This window comes from Natrix helvetica (genome assembly GCF_964273705.1).
Source record: "Natrix helvetica genome assembly, chromosome: 15".
In the NCBI taxonomy this organism is placed as follows: domain Eukaryota; kingdom Metazoa; phylum Chordata; class Lepidosauria; order Squamata; family Natricidae; genus Natrix; species Natrix helvetica.
In genome coordinates, this window is record NC_138565.1 from 1,862,670 (window position 1) to 1,881,075 (window position 18,406).

At 54.3% G+C, this 18,406-nt stretch overlaps 1 protein-coding gene across 2 annotated transcripts; it reads right to left on the minus strand.

Moving 5' to 3' along the window:
- Positions 1–1,827: 1,827 nt before the first annotated feature.
- On the minus strand, positions 1,828–18,164 carry LHX6 (LIM homeobox 6). 2 transcript variants are annotated; one of them, XM_081967430.1, is made up of 9 exons: positions 18,031–18,164; positions 16,764–16,949; positions 16,570–16,691; positions 10,137–10,357; positions 5,336–5,436; positions 5,157–5,252; positions 4,165–4,339; positions 3,348–3,451; positions 1,828–2,444 (listed from the first exon to the last, which is right to left on the minus strand). In XM_081967430.1, the coding sequence occupies exons 1-9, from the start codon at positions 18,085–18,087 to the stop codon at positions 2,424–2,426; spliced, it is 1,083 nt and encodes a 360-aa protein (XP_081823556.1). In that variant the 5' UTR covers positions 18,088–18,164; the 3' UTR covers positions 1,828–2,423. The 2 variants fall into 2 exon arrangements, with proteins under 2 accessions (XP_081823556.1, XP_081823555.1); XM_081967429.1 differs by lacking the exon at positions 18,031–18,164 and adding an exon at positions 17,055–17,192 and having other exon boundaries at positions 16,570–16,949.
- Positions 18,165–18,406: the final 242 nt, after the last annotated feature.

Genomic DNA, 18,406 nt, shown 5'->3' on the forward strand with positions numbered 1-18,406 from the left:
GAAGGATTCCGTTCATATTTTAAATCCACCCCAATGCTGGAGGTGTCGCTTGGAGCACAGTATTGGCAAAAACAGGGCAGAGTAGCCCAACCTCCAGGAGGGTCCCTGAGCATGCACAGAGTTTGCCCGTCCAGGGTCGGGGGGGGGCACCTTTGCTCAGCTATGTGCTTGTGTACGAGTGTGTTTTTAAATGTAGATAGAGAGACGGCTTCGCCCAGGGAGAAGACGTCTGCTAAACGAGAGGCTGCTGTAAAGAGGACCCATCCTCCTCTTCTGGGGCAGGCCTTAATTTTCCAGAAACTTCCATTTCACGAAGGATGAATGGACGGAACATCCATTGAGTGGCTTCCAGTTTTGCAAGGTGGTGGTGGTGGGGGGGAGCAAAATTTACCGTGTTTAAAAAGTGGCTCCTGATCAGAGAACAACAAGACAAAACCTTTTCTGTCCTGTGGGACTGATCCCCCACCCCACCCTTGGGTCCCCCCCTCCTCCTCCTCATGCGGAGGGGCTGAAAAAGCAGCTCCCTCAAAGCCACTGCTTGACACCCCCTCAAAAAAGCAGTTGCCGTCCCTTTGAAAGAAAGGCAGTTGAAACACACACAAAACGCACACAGCAGCCGCTAGGGAGGGTGACCTCTGTCCCCTCCGCAATTCAGGAGGACGTCTTGAGCCGGGAAGTGCAAGGGTCACTCGGCAACAGCCCCCTTTCCTGCACTCGGCCCCCCAGGACCACCAAGAAAGACACAACTGGCGGCTTCCTCCCCCAGGTCCAGCTCTCCGAGCGGTTGAATCCTCGGGAGCAGGTCGTGCTGGGCTCTCTGTGGATGGACCCTCCCCAGTGGCACGGAAGGACCACGAAGCCACAGATCCGATGGGAATGGGCCACCGTACCCATAAAGGAGAATGTCTGCAGCTCAGTGTTGAATGGAGGGGCCCTTGGTGCTCTCTGAGATGGGTGGTTTTCTTGCAGACGTTCCATGACCCAACTAGGGAACGTCATCAGTGCTAGATGGGAGTAGGGTTTGTGGAGAGGAGGAGGAGGGGTGGAAGAGGAGCAGGAAGAGAAAGGAGAAGGGAAAAAAGAGGAGGGAGAGGAGGAGGAGGAAGACCGTGGGGTCCTTGATGCTCTCTGGGCTTGGTGGTTTTCCTTGCAGACGTTCCATGACCCAACTAGGGAATACAATCAGTGCCACCAGAGCCCGGGGAGAAGAGGGGGATCTGCCTAGATCAGGAGATTTCCAGGGGGTGGGAGGGAAGGAAGGAGGGAGGGTTAACAACGCCCGAGTCTTTGGGTAGGAAATCCTGGGAGAAGACGGAGCAGATCTATGCCATTCCAGCCAGCCAAAAGCAATGAGATGAGTTGGGGAGGGGGGGGGTGTCCCTGGCCCAGGCCTGGGGGGGCGCCCCAATCAGGGCAGCGCCTCTCTCCCACCAGGGCCTTTCTGTCCAACAGACATTTCACGGGCCAGTTAACCTAGCAGCTGCCCAGCCTAGCCAGTACGAAGCGTGAGGCTGCGAGGAAGATCAGGGGCTCCACCGCGAGAGGAGGCTCAGCGGCTCCGTCCAGCATGACCTGAGGACTGCCAAACGCCATTAAATAAGAGGGAAAGAGAGAGAAGTTCCAGTTTTGCTACAGTCCCGGCAGCACAAAAGTCCCACCTTTTCCGTCACCCCCCCCCCCCCCAAGTGTCTTTTTAAAGTTTGATGTTGCCACTGGGGGGGGGGGTGTTTAAAAAAAACATTTTTCTCAGCTCTGTGCCAAGGCTGAAGCTCCAATTCGTTGGATTTTTGCTCCCAAGATGAAGGGAGGGAGGCATTTTTCCCACCGGCTGTTGTGTGACGAGATGAGAAGCAGACGTAAGAATTTGAGGAGGGGCTCGCAGGGTCAGCCTCTGGTTGGAGGGCCACAAAGCCCCGCCAGTCCCCCCAAAAAACCCAGACCAATGTTGCTTGCGGGGAAAATCAAAAGCCTCAAAAGTTGAAAAGGAATCAGCAGAACGAGATCCGTGGCCTTCTCTGTTGAAACAGAGAAAGTTCCCACCTTCCATCTACGTTTCCCTGGCTGAACGCCGAGGCGAACCGGTAGACTTGATTCTTAAGGTCGGAGCTCAACCGCGTCCTGTGTTTGAATGAACGCATTCGGCCCAGGTGGCACAATGCCTGTCCTTACGTCAGTTGAACTGGCAGCAGAAGACAAGATATATCCACAGAGAAGGCCCTGCCCAGAGTCTTCGCCAGGCAGCAAGGGCACCCGATGGAAAACGCCGTTGGCCAATGCTCAACGGCTGTTGGTGGCCACAGCCACTGAGACCCAGAAGCCAAGATCTTGAGGGCGTCCCTCGGTGGCCAAGGGATGAAATGCTCGGGAGGTTAAAAGCAGCAGCAGCGGCATCAGAAGTCCCGGGAATTGAGGAAAAGCAGGAGTCAATACTGGAACAAGATCACCTGCCGGAAAAAAAACGGAGAGAAGCTCGGGAGACATTGCAGAAGAACCAAAGTGGGGACCAAGAAGAGGAGGGGACCGCTGCCCTCCCTCCCCAAGGCACCTTATGTCAGATAGACCCTGCTGGGAAGGTGGGGTTTGTGAGATCAGGGCAAGGAAGATGGCAGGAGGTCTCTCTCTCTTCCCCTGCTTGGAGGGGGGAAGTCCCACCTGAGGCTGCTAAGAGAGGCGAGAGTCCCTCTTCCTGGAGATCAGCTCAAGAGTCTCCCAGAAACTGCTACCTGGGGGAAGGCTACGCCTCTCTCCATTCCAGCCACCGGAGGCCCCCAAAATAGAGAGAGAGGGTTGGTGGGAAAGCCATCCAGGAGAAGACTCCCCTGTCTCCCCCAGGCCAGCTCCCTGCCTTCCCCTGCCTAGACCTCCAGCACCCAGTTCTAGGAAGAGACGCTCGGGGCTGCACCCAGCCACGGCCCCCTGCATGGGCCCGCTCCCCCTCCAAAGAGGATGCGGTGGGTGGAGAGAAAGAGGAAAGGCAAAGCACGGGTCTGGCCCATATCCTCGTGACCTGAGGCTAAATTGGAAGCTGCCTTCCCACGCCCCAGCCCTCCCGGCATCCTCTGCTGAGCACGCCAAGATGCGCCTTTGCCCGCATCCCCGCTCCGTCCTCCCGCCAGCAAGGCCCTAGGTTCGTGCTTAGCCGGCCGAGTGGAGCAGCCAGGAGGGAGTGAATGGGAGTTGGAAATGCCCCCCTCTCCACTGGGGAAGAGGGAGACGTACTTCTGGACCCCAAATTCCAAGGGGGAGGCTTCTGGATCAGGGCTTCGGGGTGGGGGCTCCCCTCAGCCTCACAGAGGGCTGCAGAAGCAGCCGTGGTGACGGTCGGGGGCCCCCCCAGCCCTTCCTACCTTCTCCCCTCGACTGGAGAGGGCGCCTTCCATGTCGGCCTTGAGGTGCACAGGGGGGGCTCCGTAGGGGAGGCGGCAGTGCATTTGTCCACACTGGACTTGACCTGCGGAGGACAAGATACGACAACTTGGATTCCTGGTGACAGTGGGCACAAATGGAGGGATGACCCACCCCTGCCCTGCCCTGCCCCGCATGCAAACACCGAGGGGCTGCCACGGAGCGTGTGGGTTTGAAGGGGGAGGGAAACACAAAATGTGTAGAAATGTCAAGGAAAACTTCTACCAAGCGTGTTTCCAGATATAATTAAAGCTTTCTTTCTTTCTATCTTTCTTTCCTTCTTTCTTTTTCTTTCTTTCTTTTTCTTTCGTTCTCTCTCCCTCCTTTTCTTTCCTTCTTTCCCTCCTTCCTGCCTTCCTTCCTTCCTTGCTTTCTTTCTTTTCTTCCTCCCTCCCTTTCTCTCCTTCCTTCCTTCCTTCTGCTTCACTTCACCCTGTGGGGCAGGGTGGGGGGAACTGTGGTGTTCAACTTGGGCCCCCAATGCTCTGCAGCCCTCTGATCTGGCAGGAAAATGTGGGGGGGCTCTCAATCCTCCTCAAGAAGAGACCCGTTGATGCAGAAAATTCAGAGCTGCCTGGAGAGATTTTGGCACATCTGCAGGCTGGGGTGGGGGGTGGGAGAGGACAGGACCCTTGGCTTCTAACCGTCTTCATCTTTTCTCTTGCTCTCCTTGTGGTCTCCTTCCCACTTCCAGCAAAATAATCCCGTAAGGCTGGCCGGCACCACCACCCGAGCCCCCTTGCCCTCTCCCCTACTTACTCTCTATATAGCTGTGGAGGGTCACCATCCTGGCCCGCTCAGGACCGCTGAACGGGGAGTAGTGGAGGTCTTCCGGCAGCACAGAAGGGAGGCGGGACTGGGAGCCCCCCGAGGGGGGCACTGTGTGTTGAGGGGTGTGTTTTTTGTGCCGCGCTCTGCAATTCTGAAACCAAACCTGGAGAAAGAGGGAGAATCTCAGGTGGCCGGTTGTGGCAAAGCTGGCAGCCGATTCAGACAGTTGAGGAGGTTTGGGGGGAACCTGGGCCAGTCCTGGAGTCTGGGGAAGGCTCTGGTGAGGGCTCTGTGTCGGAGGCAGAGAGGGGGCCAGGGCCATCTGACAGTTATCAGCTGCCTTCAGAGTCAGACCTCAGTGGGGCAGAAGAACAGCTGGAGCCTGTTCCCAGTGTGCACATGCGCAGAGTGGCCAGACGAAGGGAAGAGCTAAAGAACGGAGGTCGACTTGGGAGGAAGGCCACAGGGGGACGATGAATGGCCCCTCCCAGAGGGAATAAAAGAGGAGCGGAAGGGGAGTGGAGTTTGCAGGAGGCAATTAGTTCGCTTAGTTGGTTCCTGACTCTCCGAGACTCCTTGCCAAGTTCTGCAGATATCAGCCTTTCAGTTCTCCACGCTAGAGAAGGTCTGTGACTGTAAATCCTCCCTTGAAAGACTTTGCTGGAGGTGAATGAGCAGAATTCACAGTCAATTAATAAAAGGGGGTTTTGTCGGGACCAGGAGTCTGCTTCATGCTCTTGGGAAGAAGCCTCGGTCAGAAGAGAAGTGACCAGAAACCTCAGAAGTAAAGGACCAAGGGGGGGGCTGGGGGCCACCTCGACTTCTGAACTGGCTGGTTGAAGGAGACACCCCAATATGCGGGGTCCTTGCTGCTCTCTGAGCTTGATGGTTTTCTTGCGGACGTTTCATTACCCAAGTAGGTGACGTCATCAGTGCTAGGAGGGAGTGGGGTTAATTCTGTGCATAAACCGGAAGCTCACCTGAATAACTCTCCTGCTGAGCCCAGTCATGTCTGCCAGCTTCTGCAGCGTTTGAGCATCTGGATTGTTATCCTGAGCGAATTGGGCTTGCATGACCTACATGGAGGAGGGGAGAGGTGCACGGTGAGACCCCTCCTCAGTAAATGGCACCTTCCCCCCACCCCCAGGCCTCTCCGTACCTGCAGCTGCTCTGCTGTAAAGGACGTCCGGGCTCTCTTGGCCGGCTTGGGCTGGCTGTCTTGTTCGGAGGGGACGGCCCCTTCTAAGGTGATGCCGTTCCCTGCAAGAGAAGAGGGGGATGAGGGGAGACCCCAAACTGACCCTGGGGGCAGCGGGGTTGGGGGGGAGACACCATTTATCTCACAGGTGGGGCTTGTGGACAGGAAATCCAGTCCCCCCCATCAGCTGAAGCTGTAGAAAGAAGCAAGGAAAGCCTCCCAGCCTTTCAAGTGGACCTCTCCTGGCACAGGTAGACTTCAGGCGTGCTTGGAGGCTCCACCGACACGTCTTTCTTTCGTTCCTTGAAATTTTGGGACTGGGTCTCAATGTGGTGACTTCCAACCCTTCTCTTGGTGTCATCCTCTTTGCCTTCATCTGAAAAATCTGCTCTGTATGCCCACTCTGGCATTTGCAATAACCGCTTTCCTTTTGAACTGCTCCTATGCTTATAATACGGAGGCGGTGGCTCAGTGGCTAAGACACTAGGCTTGTCAATCAGAAAGGTCAGCAGTTCGAATCCCTAGCGCCGCGTAACAGAGTGAGCTCCCATTACTCGTCCCAGCTTCTGCCAACCTAGCAGTTCGAAAGCACGCAAAAAATGCAAGTAGAAAAATAGACACCACCTTTGGTGGGAAGAGAACAGCATTCTGTGCGCCTTCGGCGTTGAGTCATGCCGGCCACATGACCACGGAGATGTCTTCGGACAGCGCCGGCTCTTGGGCTTTGAAACGGAGATGAGCACTGCCCCCTAGAGCCGGGAACGACTGGCACGAACGTGCGAGGGGAACCTTTACCTTAGATTTATAATTCCTTCACTACATCTGTTTTTATCGCCTTGTTAGACGCCCCGGATAACAAGGTAAACTGAATGAATGAAATCCAACCAATGGAAGGGGCTTCCATTTGGGGCTCCTCACAGGATCAGCCCCATGGGCTCCGGAGTGCAGGGAGCAAACCCCAGGGCAGTGTAAGAGAGAGCCACAAGCGTGGGAAGCCACCAGTGGCTGCGCTCAGGCCTTCCTCGCCGTCTCTATTAAGAGGCAATTATCTTGGCTCAGGCTGAAGGAATGCCCTTTTCCTTCTCTCCGTAAGCTGCCTGACTCGTTGTTGCGGGATGATTAATGGAAGTCAGCCTCAGAAAGATCTGTTTATTTTCCTTTCTCTAGACGAAGGCAAAATCGCTTTGTCAGAGTCCCAGAGGCTCCGACGGACGGACGGACGGGTGGGCTGACTTGCGTCCCCTCCCAGGAGTCCATAGAAAAGAGTGCGGGACATGCCACTCGGCTGCCACCTGCCTCTGCCCATCGCTGCCCGCACTAAGCTGCCATGGTGCCCTGCAGGGAACTCCTGGCATCCCAAAAGCATCCAGGGGGGAAGTCCAGCGAAGGGAGGGGGCCAGGTTTCCCACCCACCCAGGCGGGAGGGATGCTGAGGCCCAATAAAGAGCAGCCGTCTTCGTTTTGGTTGGATATTTTAGCAGAGAAACGTAGTAAAGAAAATGCATATTTAATCATTCATGTTATAACCGCAGCTAGAATTGCATTTGCACAAAATTGGAAAATGGAAAAAAAAATTCCCTCAGAGGGAGAGGTAATTAAAAAAAATATTAGACTGTGCAGAAGTGAACAGATGAACGTTTGGCAATGAAAGAGAAGGAAGAATCGGGGCATTGTAAGAGAGGGGGATGTTTTTATCACTGGATAGAAAATCAATACAGACAAAAAGAAAGGGAAAATTGAATAATTTGGAAAAGAACGGAGAATTATAGGGGAGGAGGCAGTTGAAAAGTAAAGATAAAGGTAAGGTAAAAATGATGTAACTGTTAAATATGATGACACAAAGATTGGACCCAAACAACACACTGGAAGATTAATGATGTAAGAGAAGTGATGGAAAAACAAATTTTTCAAAAATAAAAAGAGAGAGCAGCCGTCTTTGAAGCCCCCCCTCCCTCTCCAGCCGAAACGGGGAGCAGGAGAGAAGCTGACCTCAATGGCCACTTGGGATGACCGTTGCAAGACAGAGAGCCCCAAAGGACCCTCTCACCTTTGAGGTCACGTCTTCTCATCAACACCTCCAAGGTGTTCTCCCAACTTCAGGACTGAAGCATCCCCAGCCCTGAAGGACTCTTAGGACCCCCTCTGGGGCTGGAAGTTCTGGAGAGCTTTCCTGGGGCTCTCTGGCTTGCCATCCCTTCGCTTCTGGCCTCCAAGGCAGGCCCTCTGCATCTCCTCCCTCAGGCAGGAGGTCAAGGAGACCCTGTTCTCTCCCGCGGGGGCCACCCAGAAAGCCTCTGAACCTGGGTCCAAGCCCAGGCCTAACCATCTGCCGGGCCAGCCTGGCCAGGAGGAGGAGGAGGAGGAGGATGCGGCCCAACCCGCCGGCTCAGATGCCCAGCCTCCCACCGCATCCAGCTTTGGCATCTTGTTTTGATTTTGTTTTTCATCTCCTCGCTTAAACCTTGTAAACAGAAACATTGATTATTTTCATTTTCAGATTTCCCCTCCTTCTTCGCCTTCCCCTTTTCTCGAAATCGTTTCCATCTGCTGCGCAAGGAGGGACCATGCGCGCCCTCTTTCCCCCACCCCCCTCTCTTTCCCCTCTCTTTTTTTGCATTTGCTCCGAGAGAGAGAGAGAGAGAGGGGGGGGGGGGAGAGGGAGAGGGGGAGAAATCTCTTTGAGTTTTTTTAAAACACTTTTTAACACTTGAGCAAAGTTCTGTCTCTTGGGAATCCCATGTGCCTGAGCCATGGTTGTGTCAACTCAACTGCGCCAAGCCTGGTATGGTATGGTATGGTATGGTATGGTATGGAAGAGAAGAGAAGAGAAGAGAAGAGAAGAGAAGAGAAGAGAAGAGAATAAGGAATAGAAGAGAAGAGAATAAGGAATAGAAGAGAAGAAAAGAAGGAAGAGAAGAGAATAAGAATAGAATAGAATAGAATAACGAAGACAAGAGAATAAGGAATAGAATGGAATGGAATGGATAGAATAGAATAGAATAGAATAGAATAAGGAAGAGAAGAGAAGAAGGAAAAGAAGAGAATAGAAGAAGGAAAAGAACAGAATAAGGAATAGACTAGACTAGAATAAAGAATAGAAGAGAAGAGAAGAAGGAAGAGAAGAGAAGAAGGAATAGAATAGAATAGAATAACAGAGTTGGAAGGGACCTTGGAGGTCTTCTAGCCCAACCCCCTGCTTAGGCAGGAAATCCTACAAACACTTCAGACAAATGGTTATCCAACTTCCTCTTAAAAACTCCCAGTGTTGGAGCATTTTTTCTCTGCATCTTTGTCAAAAAAACCTGAAAATAGAGAACTGGGGACATCTTGCGACACCAGCGGTACCCCTTCCAAATAACCAGGCTAATGGGGAACCCAGGTCTGCCCTGCGATTTCTAGAGAGAGCAGCAATTCAAGATAAATCCAAGATACACTCTGGCTAGCTTAAACATGGAATCACATTTAATGGTCTTCAGCAAAGAGCCATGGGGGGGCAAGCACCAGGGGGGCAACTGAATGGAGCCCCCTGGTGGCTGTTCTGTTACAGTGCTTTGTCGCTATTGTATAATCTGCATTTCCCATTGGAATATTTTTTCCTGTTTTAACCAAGACGTTTGTTTTATTGTTTGTGTTTCGGCTGCAGGCTGCCCGGAGTCACACTGTTAGAGTTGGGAGTAGGGAGGTGGTTTTTTTAATACATAAATCTGGTTAAGAGTAGATAAATAGAGAAGTCACCAGCAGGCTGGGTCAGTTTTAATCCCTCGTCAAGGGCCTCCCCTGCTGCCGCCCTTGATCCTAGGCTGAAACGCAGTGGTGCATTTTATGTCACAAAGAGCTTAAGTGGTTCGAGAAGAGGAGCTCAAATAAAAAGATAAAATGCAGGCCACAGACGAGGGGGAAAAAAACCCCCCCAGCTTTGTCTGTGTAGCTGCAGAACAGAGTCAAGTTTAATTCTGTATAAGGCCCAAGGAATTTTTAGAACCATGGTGCGTCTTACTACTCCATTGTCAAGGAACGAAAGAAAACCCAAAAGGCTGGAGGACTTAACTAACCCTTTGGGAAGTCCAAGTTTTGGTTGACTCGTTTCATAAGATCTCTAACCCCAATGCCTTAAACCCCCCTGAACAAAAAATAAGAACCCTCTTTTGATGCTTCTACACCCACACTATTCTGGGTGTAGTGCGAACTTCCCCTCTAACACAAAGCCACCCTCTCCATTTTGCCTCCTGGGTGCAAGTCAGAAGTGGACACCCCAAGTCTTCTCAACTGAACGGATTTCCAACTCTCTCTATATCATCCCTCTTAGCTCCTTGGGCACCTTGGCACATCTTGGACTCATCAGAGGAGATCCGGTCAGCCAATCTCCACCCTGCCCGCTTTGCCAAGTGCCCATGTTCACTTCTAGGCAACTGTTTGGATTTTGTCAAGGGCCAGGTAGCCCACAACCCAACCCTTGGAGGTCCTGGCTGCTTTCTCAGATCCTAAAAGAGATGCTCACCATTCAGGAAGGAAACCAACACTAAATCATAATTTCTGCCAAGCGTTAAGAGAGCGCCTGTCAAATCCTGTTTTTCTCACTTCCTTGGTGATTGGAAGTTGAATGGATGGAGAGATTTTTACTCAGAAAGGCACCTGACTCTTGGCCTGTCAAACAGATGTGAAGGAAGGACAGACTTGAGGAGGTTCTTGAGACCTTCATGGAAGAGACCACGCACTGAAGGCCACAAAGCACCAGGGAGGACGAGTTGAGAGGTCTACCTACCGTTCTCTGCTGCCCGCTTGAGGTTCTCCACCATGGTGTCGTAGTGAATCCGACATAGTACCTTCTCCTCCACCAGGCCAAACTCTTCCCCCGTGGACAGCTGCCTCTTGCAAGAGAAGCAGGCGAAGCAGGCCAGATGGTAGGCATTGCCCCGAGCTCGCCGCACCCAGTCGCTGGCGTAGATCTGCCTCCCGCAGCGAGCGCATTTGGTACCAAACCGACTGAAAAAGGAGAGAAAACGCCGAATGGCTACGACTATCCAAAAGTGGAGTCGTTGTTTTTCAAAACTCTTCCAACTTTCTGCCCCAAATGCAGAAGTGCCAAATCCCCAGGGCATCTGAAGGGCAAAACATCAGCAACTCAGCATTCTCAACCCCAAACGGACAACCTACCCAAACGTGGTGAGAAATATTAGTTTGCAGAAAACCGTCTCGTACCATTGACTGAGATCGCTTTGAGGCCTAGCGTAAAAGCAGATATTTTGAGAATTGGGCTTTTATGCTAAAAAAAAAGAAAGAAAAGAAAGTTGGACTTTAAAACTGTCCCTAAACAACCAATGTCATAAAAGAGGCTGAAATCACAGGGAGGTTGAGACAATCCCAAAATAGGGTCCTCTCGTTCGTTTCATGGCAGGAGGATTTTTTCAATCCTGGTTCAAAATTGTCTTCTCTTCCTTTTCATTAGGCGGACAGGATTCCAGCCGCTAACAAGCTTTCTTGCAGAATGCATCAAAGGAGTAACAGCTGGTTGCTCACCCTCTTCCTTGGGGGTGTCCATCCTCTGTGCTTCTGCCCCTTCCCCCAAATTTTGCAGGGATGCCCCAGTCCGAAATAGCCCCTCACTTGTCTTTCTTTGCAGACGGCTGCAGACCACCCGAAGGACCCTTGCACATTTTGCAGACTTCCCTCGCATTCAAGACCTAGGCACCAGTTACACACACAAACACCGTGTGGGGGGTGGGCTTTGCTTTCTGTACGTTCCCCTCCTCAGAAGGGGCCTGATTCTAATGAAAGGGAGAGCCCAGGAAAAGAATGCACGCACAATACGTTCCTTGGCTCACTTGTTTGAGTGATCACAGGCTGCTTGGAAGCCCAACGCACACAGCCGCAGGCGGCCGTGAAATGCTGGGCAGGAGATGCTGAGGACTAGCCACCTTCTGACACTCCCCCACCCTCCACCATCCGACTTCCTGAGCCTTCGCACAAGGGGAGCCAGAGCAGAGCGTAGCAGACCAAAGGTCCTCATTGCAGAGATTAACAAGCAACTGCAAACTCTCAAGATTCAGCTCCCCCAAAATACAGCAAAAACCACCCATTTTTAAATTTGATTTCTCACCAAAGACAGGGAGAGGAAGAGCTCACCAGCCCCCCAACCACGGTCAGTAACCAGGAAGTGAAATTGGCCCTGGAGAACCTGACCTGAGTTGGCATCTGCCTGATCCTTCATCCTTCTGGCCTGAGTGATGCAGAAAAAATTAAAAAACCCACCCCACTTATTTAAAGGGTTTTGTCCCAGAGCAGAATCAATGCTGGTGGTTTTTTAATTTTTAATTTTTCTTCAAGGGGGGAGGCAGAAAAAAAAAGGGGGACCGATAGCTAATTTCTCACATATGGGGCATGTAGTGAGCCGGTAATGGGATGCTCAATTTAGATGCCCCCACAAGCATCTAGTAATAATTATCTAATGATAATTAATTTTTCATTCCTGCTTTGGGAAAAGCCCAGATCTTTGTCAACAAAATAGCTGCTCTTTCAGACTGTAAAGATTTTTGGGTTAAATTTATACCACCTATCTCACTCTGTAACCATATCTTAACTAGAAGTTGCCAACATTCTCAGTTAAGAGATTTCAATACATTGATTACAACTGATGTTCATCACAGATGACATTTTACCCAATTAATAGCCTTACTTCATTATGTCCTCCTGCTTCTCTGCCTCACATGCAGAGGCATCTAAAGATTTATCTTCTTTTTTTAACAGGAATTTAGACTAATAAATTTGCCCAAATGTTTTAACGAAGAATTCCATTCTTGTAAAACTTGTCCCGTATGGACACAGTTGTTTAAAGCACTTTAAAAATAAAAAAAGCTCAAAGCATTTTGAAGAATCATGAAGCACAAGAAGAAGAAAAATAAAATCTGGCAGATGCCGAAGAAAGCAAAGTAAATGAGACACAGTAATTGGAGGACTTATTATTGAATTGTTCTTAACAGGAGGGAGGCCAAATACCCTGATGATCAGGCCTCTTAAGGAAGCCTTGGGATCTGCTCCCTCAGCCCAAACAAGATTGAGGAGCAGCAGATCCAAGGTGAGAGGCCAGCAGGCTCACCGAAATTCTCCTGCAGCGTTTGGCTCTTCAGAGGCAGCCAGGCGACAATAGGGAAAAAGCCCTGCTTTCAGGTTTAAATTAGCGCTCTGCACTTAAATCTGGCACCAGACTAAATCAGGATGCATTTCATTTAAACAAAAGCCTCTAGAACCCATCCTGACCGCCAGGACTTAGCGTGGAAGAAGCTGGGAGAAAAATAAATGCGAGTTGTTGCTTTTTTTTAATCACTGGGGACCAGAAAGTCCTTTGAGGCCTTCCAGAGTAAAAGCAGCTCCGATTTTTAAAAGAAACTGAGAAACGCTCCATCCCCACCAACTCTGCTTTCTCAGGCTAGGATGCTGTTGAAAGGATTTGAAGGGCGAGGACTGACTAACAGAATAAGGCGGAGGGAACGGTCACACAAAAACAGTGTTTGCCAAGATCCACATAGTCCAATCTCTGGCCCAGCACAGAAGGCCTTCCGTTTAAAACTGTTCTGCTTCTCTATCTCACCAGGGGTAGATTTCCCACCCACCCACCCACCCACTCCAAGCAGTCCAAAATTAACCTTTCTCCTCTCGCTGCCCGCATTCCCAATGTCTTCTTCCCTCACCTATTTAATGCTGGAAATTATCTATAACACAACTGAAAGAATTCCCTTCTTTTGCTTTCCTTTTGGGGGAAAAAATCTGAATGTAAAAAAAGACTAAGAAGGGAAAGGGGCTGTCGATGGACTAAATCGTGAATAATAATAAAGCGTCATCTTTATTATTATAAAGATATAAATAAATAAATAAATAAATAAATAAATAAATAAATAAATAAATCTCCTGTATTGAGAAGAAATTCCACTCTCGCAAACGGATCTCCATAAATAACTACAGGACAGGGGCTGTATGGTAAATCCCCTGTCCACGGGTACCACTGCTTCCCTCCAGTACCTATTGCAGTCCTATAGGTAATAATAGCCTTCCACATAACTACCCTGTACTTCCCACAATGGGCTCAACACCTCAACAGGCAGACAAAAAACCCCTGCTGAGATTTTGCATTCCAAAATCTTTCAGGAACTAGTTATCCCCAGACCAAAGAATAAAATAAAATCACTATCCAAAATTTCAAGAAACCACCACAGCAATCTCAGGATATTCCTCAGCTTTCCAAATCTCATCATTATAAATTGACTTCCCAACATCTGGTGCCAAACCTGATCCAAAAGCCCAGGGCCCATTTTGGGAAGCTGAACCCTGGAAGGAAGGGCTCAGTGAACAGTCCTACCTTAGCATATATACACACACCCCGCAAGCGAGGAAGCAGACTTCTCTTCTCCTGACTTAGTAATAATTTTTTGTGGCCATCACCAACGAGTACAGGCAGAAATCTTAGTCCAAGGATAAATCCGCTGTCTTAACCCATCTTGATGTCCAAAAGCAAGGCAAATGGATAGCATGTTTTTTTTTCTTTCCTGCATTTCCCCTTTTCCATGATTTATCTGGGCAAGGAATTAAAAACCTAAAACTGGGACACCCCCCCAAAAAAAAAACCTGAGGGGAGGAGAGAGGCGATTTTTTAAAAAGTTGCCCCAAGGTGGCTGCTAATATTAGAAACGACGTCTGCCTGTTCACTTCATTAAACGCTACCGGTTCTTTTTCTGCGGAGCCTTCGGAGAGCTCCGGTTCTGGGAGGAAAAGGCCACGGGTGGGCAGATCTCCCTGGCCAGCCTGTAGGAGCTCGGAGGGATCTTCCCAGCCTGCCGGGGAAGTCGGAAGAGCTGGGCAAGAGGCTCCGAAGAAGGAAGAAGGCGGCCCTTATGGGAATCCTGCTCCCCGCTTCCTTTTGGGGGTTCTCTCCCACGGGGTCTCCCAGGCGGCATCTTGGTTGAGAGCACCAGGGCCGGCGGGGCATCCAAATCGGTTCCTCTCCAGATATCACCATCAGACACGGCTGGGTCCCCCCACCTACGATCACCCGGGACAGGTTCAGCCCCTTCAGTCCTTCGGGATTCCGGGAGAGGCAGGAAAGGAGGGAAGGATTCAGGCGGCCGCCCCGAAGGAAATCTCTCCGCGGAAATATCTCTCGCCTGCCCGAGAGCGCAAAACCCGCCGTCCCCTTCCTCTGCGGCGCGCTCCCCGCCATCCGGCGGCCGGATTCCCAGCAGGTTAAAGTGCTCCCCGGTCAGGAAGGCGGCAGGACCGGCGATTACCGCTCCGCCGCCCCCTTTGCCTTCGGGGGTCGTAGAGCAGCGCCTCTCTGCAGGGCCGTCGGTCGCCCGCTCTTGGCAGTGAGCGCTCGGCCGTCCGTGCACGGCTCCCTTCGGGTCGAGGGAAGTTCTTGCCCCACTTGCCCAGGCCGGTATTATAACGTGGGTTTCCTTAGCCCGTTTTTTTCGGCGTTGCCCCCCTGGACCCGCCGAGGGCGCCTCAAGGCAGAGGGGGCTGCGCTGGGCTCGCTCCAGGCGGAAAGGATTTCGCGTGGGTCCCGTTCTAAATCGACGCGCTTCACCTACACCCGGCGCAAGCCCCGACGACCAGCAAAGGGCTGACCCGCGTCCCGCCGCGATCGTCAGGAAGGAGCCGCTTCCCGGGAGAAAAAGGCAGGGCTGGGAGAGAAAAGTAGAGCCCACCCCCCAGTTTAGAATTGGGGGAACGGAGATTCCTAGTCGGAGAACGGCGGTCGGGGTCCGACCCGTCCCCAGTGCGAAATCCGATCCGAATTAAGGCAAGGGACCAAAAGCTGCCCCTTCCTTGCCCCCCACGGGATTAAATGCGCTCTCCCCCCCTCCCCCAGGACGGCTTGTTTTAGAAGCGGAAAGGAGGGTCGAAGAACCCCGAAGCGACCCCACTGCCGAGCGGGAGAGGAGCGGACAGGTCGGAATTCAACGAAATAATGCGCTCCGCGAAATAAAACCGGCCGTCGAAGAACCAGCAAGGAACGCGGGGGCGATTCTGACCCGGGGGGAGCCGCGCCTGCCCCGCCGGTGTAGCGAAGTCGGCCCCTCCGTAGAAAACGACTTTCCAAAGCCGCGTTTCTTTCTCTGCTTTCCGAGCGCGCCAAGAGATGCCCGCGCAGAGGCATATCTCCCGGCCGAGAAGCGCGCAACTTTTAACTACTAGTCTATTTGGAAAAAACGGATCCCCCCTCCTTCCCCGCCACTGCAGGGCAAACGGAAGAGAACCGGAGAATGTGGCCCAGGCCAGGGGAGGGGGGGTCCCCAACGAATTTGGATGCTTCCGAACGAAACCCTTTCGGAAAGGAGCCAGGCAGACCTGCGCCCTTCGCAAACCCGCAGAGAGGAGGCCCTCATCCAGGAAATTTGGGCCCCTAGCTGAGCTCTCCTCCAAAAACCCAGCGCCCTCGGGCAGCGTCTGCTCCGAGGATCCGTTCGCCCAACCTCCCCTCTCCTTCGACCCGCAGGTCGGCCCCAAAGGCTGCGGGGAGAGCGCCCACCCCGGCCCATCGGGGCTCTCGGGAGCCAGAAGCGATGCGCCCTTTCGGCTCCTCCAGCCGGCTCCAGAGTTTGGGGAGGGCGAGGCCAAGATGCTCCAAGCGTCGGCTGCCACTTGCAGGGCTGCGAGGCGGAGACCCAGAAGCGGAGCGAGGGGGAAGAGACGTGGGGGGGGGGAGGCGGCGTTGGGGGTCCTGGACTCGGCCTCCAGTCACTGCAGGGGGAGGAGATTGCCGGCACCGCAATTAAGCTCCCCTCCCCCCCCCCCGCGCTGACTTTTTTGCCCCGCCGCAGACGAGATCGGAAGGGCCAGGCGGGTTGCGGGTCGCTTCGGGGGTTTCGGGGGGCAGCTCAGGCCGCCGCGGCTGCTGGCTTCTCTCTGGGGCTCTTCCGTCCCTTCCCAGGGAGGGGAGAGCTTAGCAAGGGCCCCCCAGCTGCAGCGAGCCTTCCGCTTGGCCTCCAGCGCCCTTCCCCAGGGAAAGCGGCTGCTGTCGGCTCGGCTCCTTTCCCACGGTCGGCGGCGGAGCTCGCGGAAGGAGGCGGACGGAGGCTCCATCCGGAGCAAGGCGGGCGGCCGGGGCCTGCTCCGCTCGGCCCCGTCTAAGCGGGGAGAAGCCGGCTCCGCCGTGGCCTTTTGCGCCCTCCCTCCCTCCTTCCCGGGCGCCTGGCCCTCCCTACCTGAAGTAGTCCACCTTGCAGAAGATCTCCTGGTTCTTGACGTAGCAGCTGCTCTGCTGGCGGAGCGGCGTCCGGCAGACGGAGCACTCTAAGCAGCGGGCGTGCCAGGTCAAGTTGTTCACCTGCGGGCGACGGAGAAGCGCGCTAGGCGAGGCCCGGCCCGGCTCCCGGCCCGCGCCCGCCAGCGCCCTTACCTTCAGCAGGTAGCGGTCCACGATCTCCAGGCCGCAGCTGGAGCAGAGGCTCTTGGCGCCCGGCGGCAGCGAGGACGAGGCGGAGGAAGGTGGCGAACAGACGGACGGCGTGGACGGGGTGCTGGCGCCCGAGCGCGCCTCCTCTTTCTCCAGGGCGCCGGGCAGCGCCTCCCCGTCGGGCTGGGCCTGCGGGAGCCCGAGAAAGAGGGAGAGAGTGCGGGGTCAGCCGCCGAGAGCCCCCCAGCCCAGCCCGCCGAGAGCCGGGCTCCGTCCTCCCCGTCGGAGGCTTACCATGCCAGAGGAGAGCGGCGGCGGGGTTGGCGGCAGCCGGGCTCTGTCCGGGGGGCTCCAGCCCCCCACCTACAGGCGCCCCGTCCGGACGACGGAGCGCAACTTCGGGGCGGCCATGGGCTCGGCGTCCAGCGACGCGCGGCGGGCGAGGCGGAAAGCGCGGCGCGTCTGAAGCAGCCGGCGGGGGCGGCGGGCGGGGAGGGCGGGGGTGGAGAGGGATGGGGGGGAGGGCACCTCGGGCAGCGGCTCCGGAGGCAACCGCCGCACGCCCCGCTCGCTCTGCCCAGCCAGGACCGCAGCGGCATCAACCGCGCCTCCGCCGCGCCTCCTCCTGCTTCCCCCCAAGTCGCCGCCCCGAAGCACCTGCATTTAGCCCCGCCGCCGGGCCGGAGAGGCGCGCGCGCACCTGGCAATCAGCCTGGTTTGAGGGGGGCGCACGCCAGGCTCTCCTGCGCCCCTCTCGCTGCCCTCCAGCCACGGGAAGAGGGACCCCCCCTCAAAAAAGAGAAGGGCACCTCTGTCCTCCAGAGGGTACAAGACGCTGCATTCCTCCCCCCCTCCCCAAACTTCCTGGTGCTCAAGAACCACAAATGGCCTCCCCCCAATCAACAACAGTTAACGATACCTGGAAAGGGGGGGGACCTGAGCACCTCCTCCATTGGAAGGCCCCCACTGCTCTCCCCCCCCCAAAAAGGAACATACAGGCACATTGGACCCAAGCCAAACTCTCCCTCCCCCCCTGGGGAAAAATGCAGGGCAGGGAAGGGGGCTCCTGGCTACCAGATACCCCCAGGCTAAACAAACAAGGACAACATCCCCCCCAGTCAGATCCCCCCCCTCCCCAGGGAGCAGAGGGACCCCGTTCTTGGAAGAACAGGACAGCCTGGCCCTCCCACCATCCTGGGACAGATCTCCAGGCTGGGGAAACTCACTTTTTGTCTCCCACTTCCTCCCCCCACCTGCTTTCCAGGCTCACCTCAGTGGAAGGCTGTTCGCCTGGGGGCTCATTCTTCCAGAACATGGGGGGCACCATTAGGAGCTCCCCTCTGCAGCCGCGGCCGCCCAGACGCCACACGCCCACCGCTGCGCATAAAGCTGCTGGAGAGGACTTTTTCCTCCTCCTACCCCCCTTTTGCCTGGGACGATGCCCCCCCACCCTCCGTCTCCAAGTCCCTCCTTCCTCGCTTGCGGCTAAACAGGGCGGGGAGGAAGGAGAGGCCGCGAGCACGCAAGGCCTCTGAGAGGGAGGCTTGGCCTGGGTCTCCCCAGCATCTTCCCGACCAAAAACCCAACTGGAAGACACAGCCAGCCCCTGAGGGCATGCAGAGTTCTTTCCAGGGCTATCAGCAGAG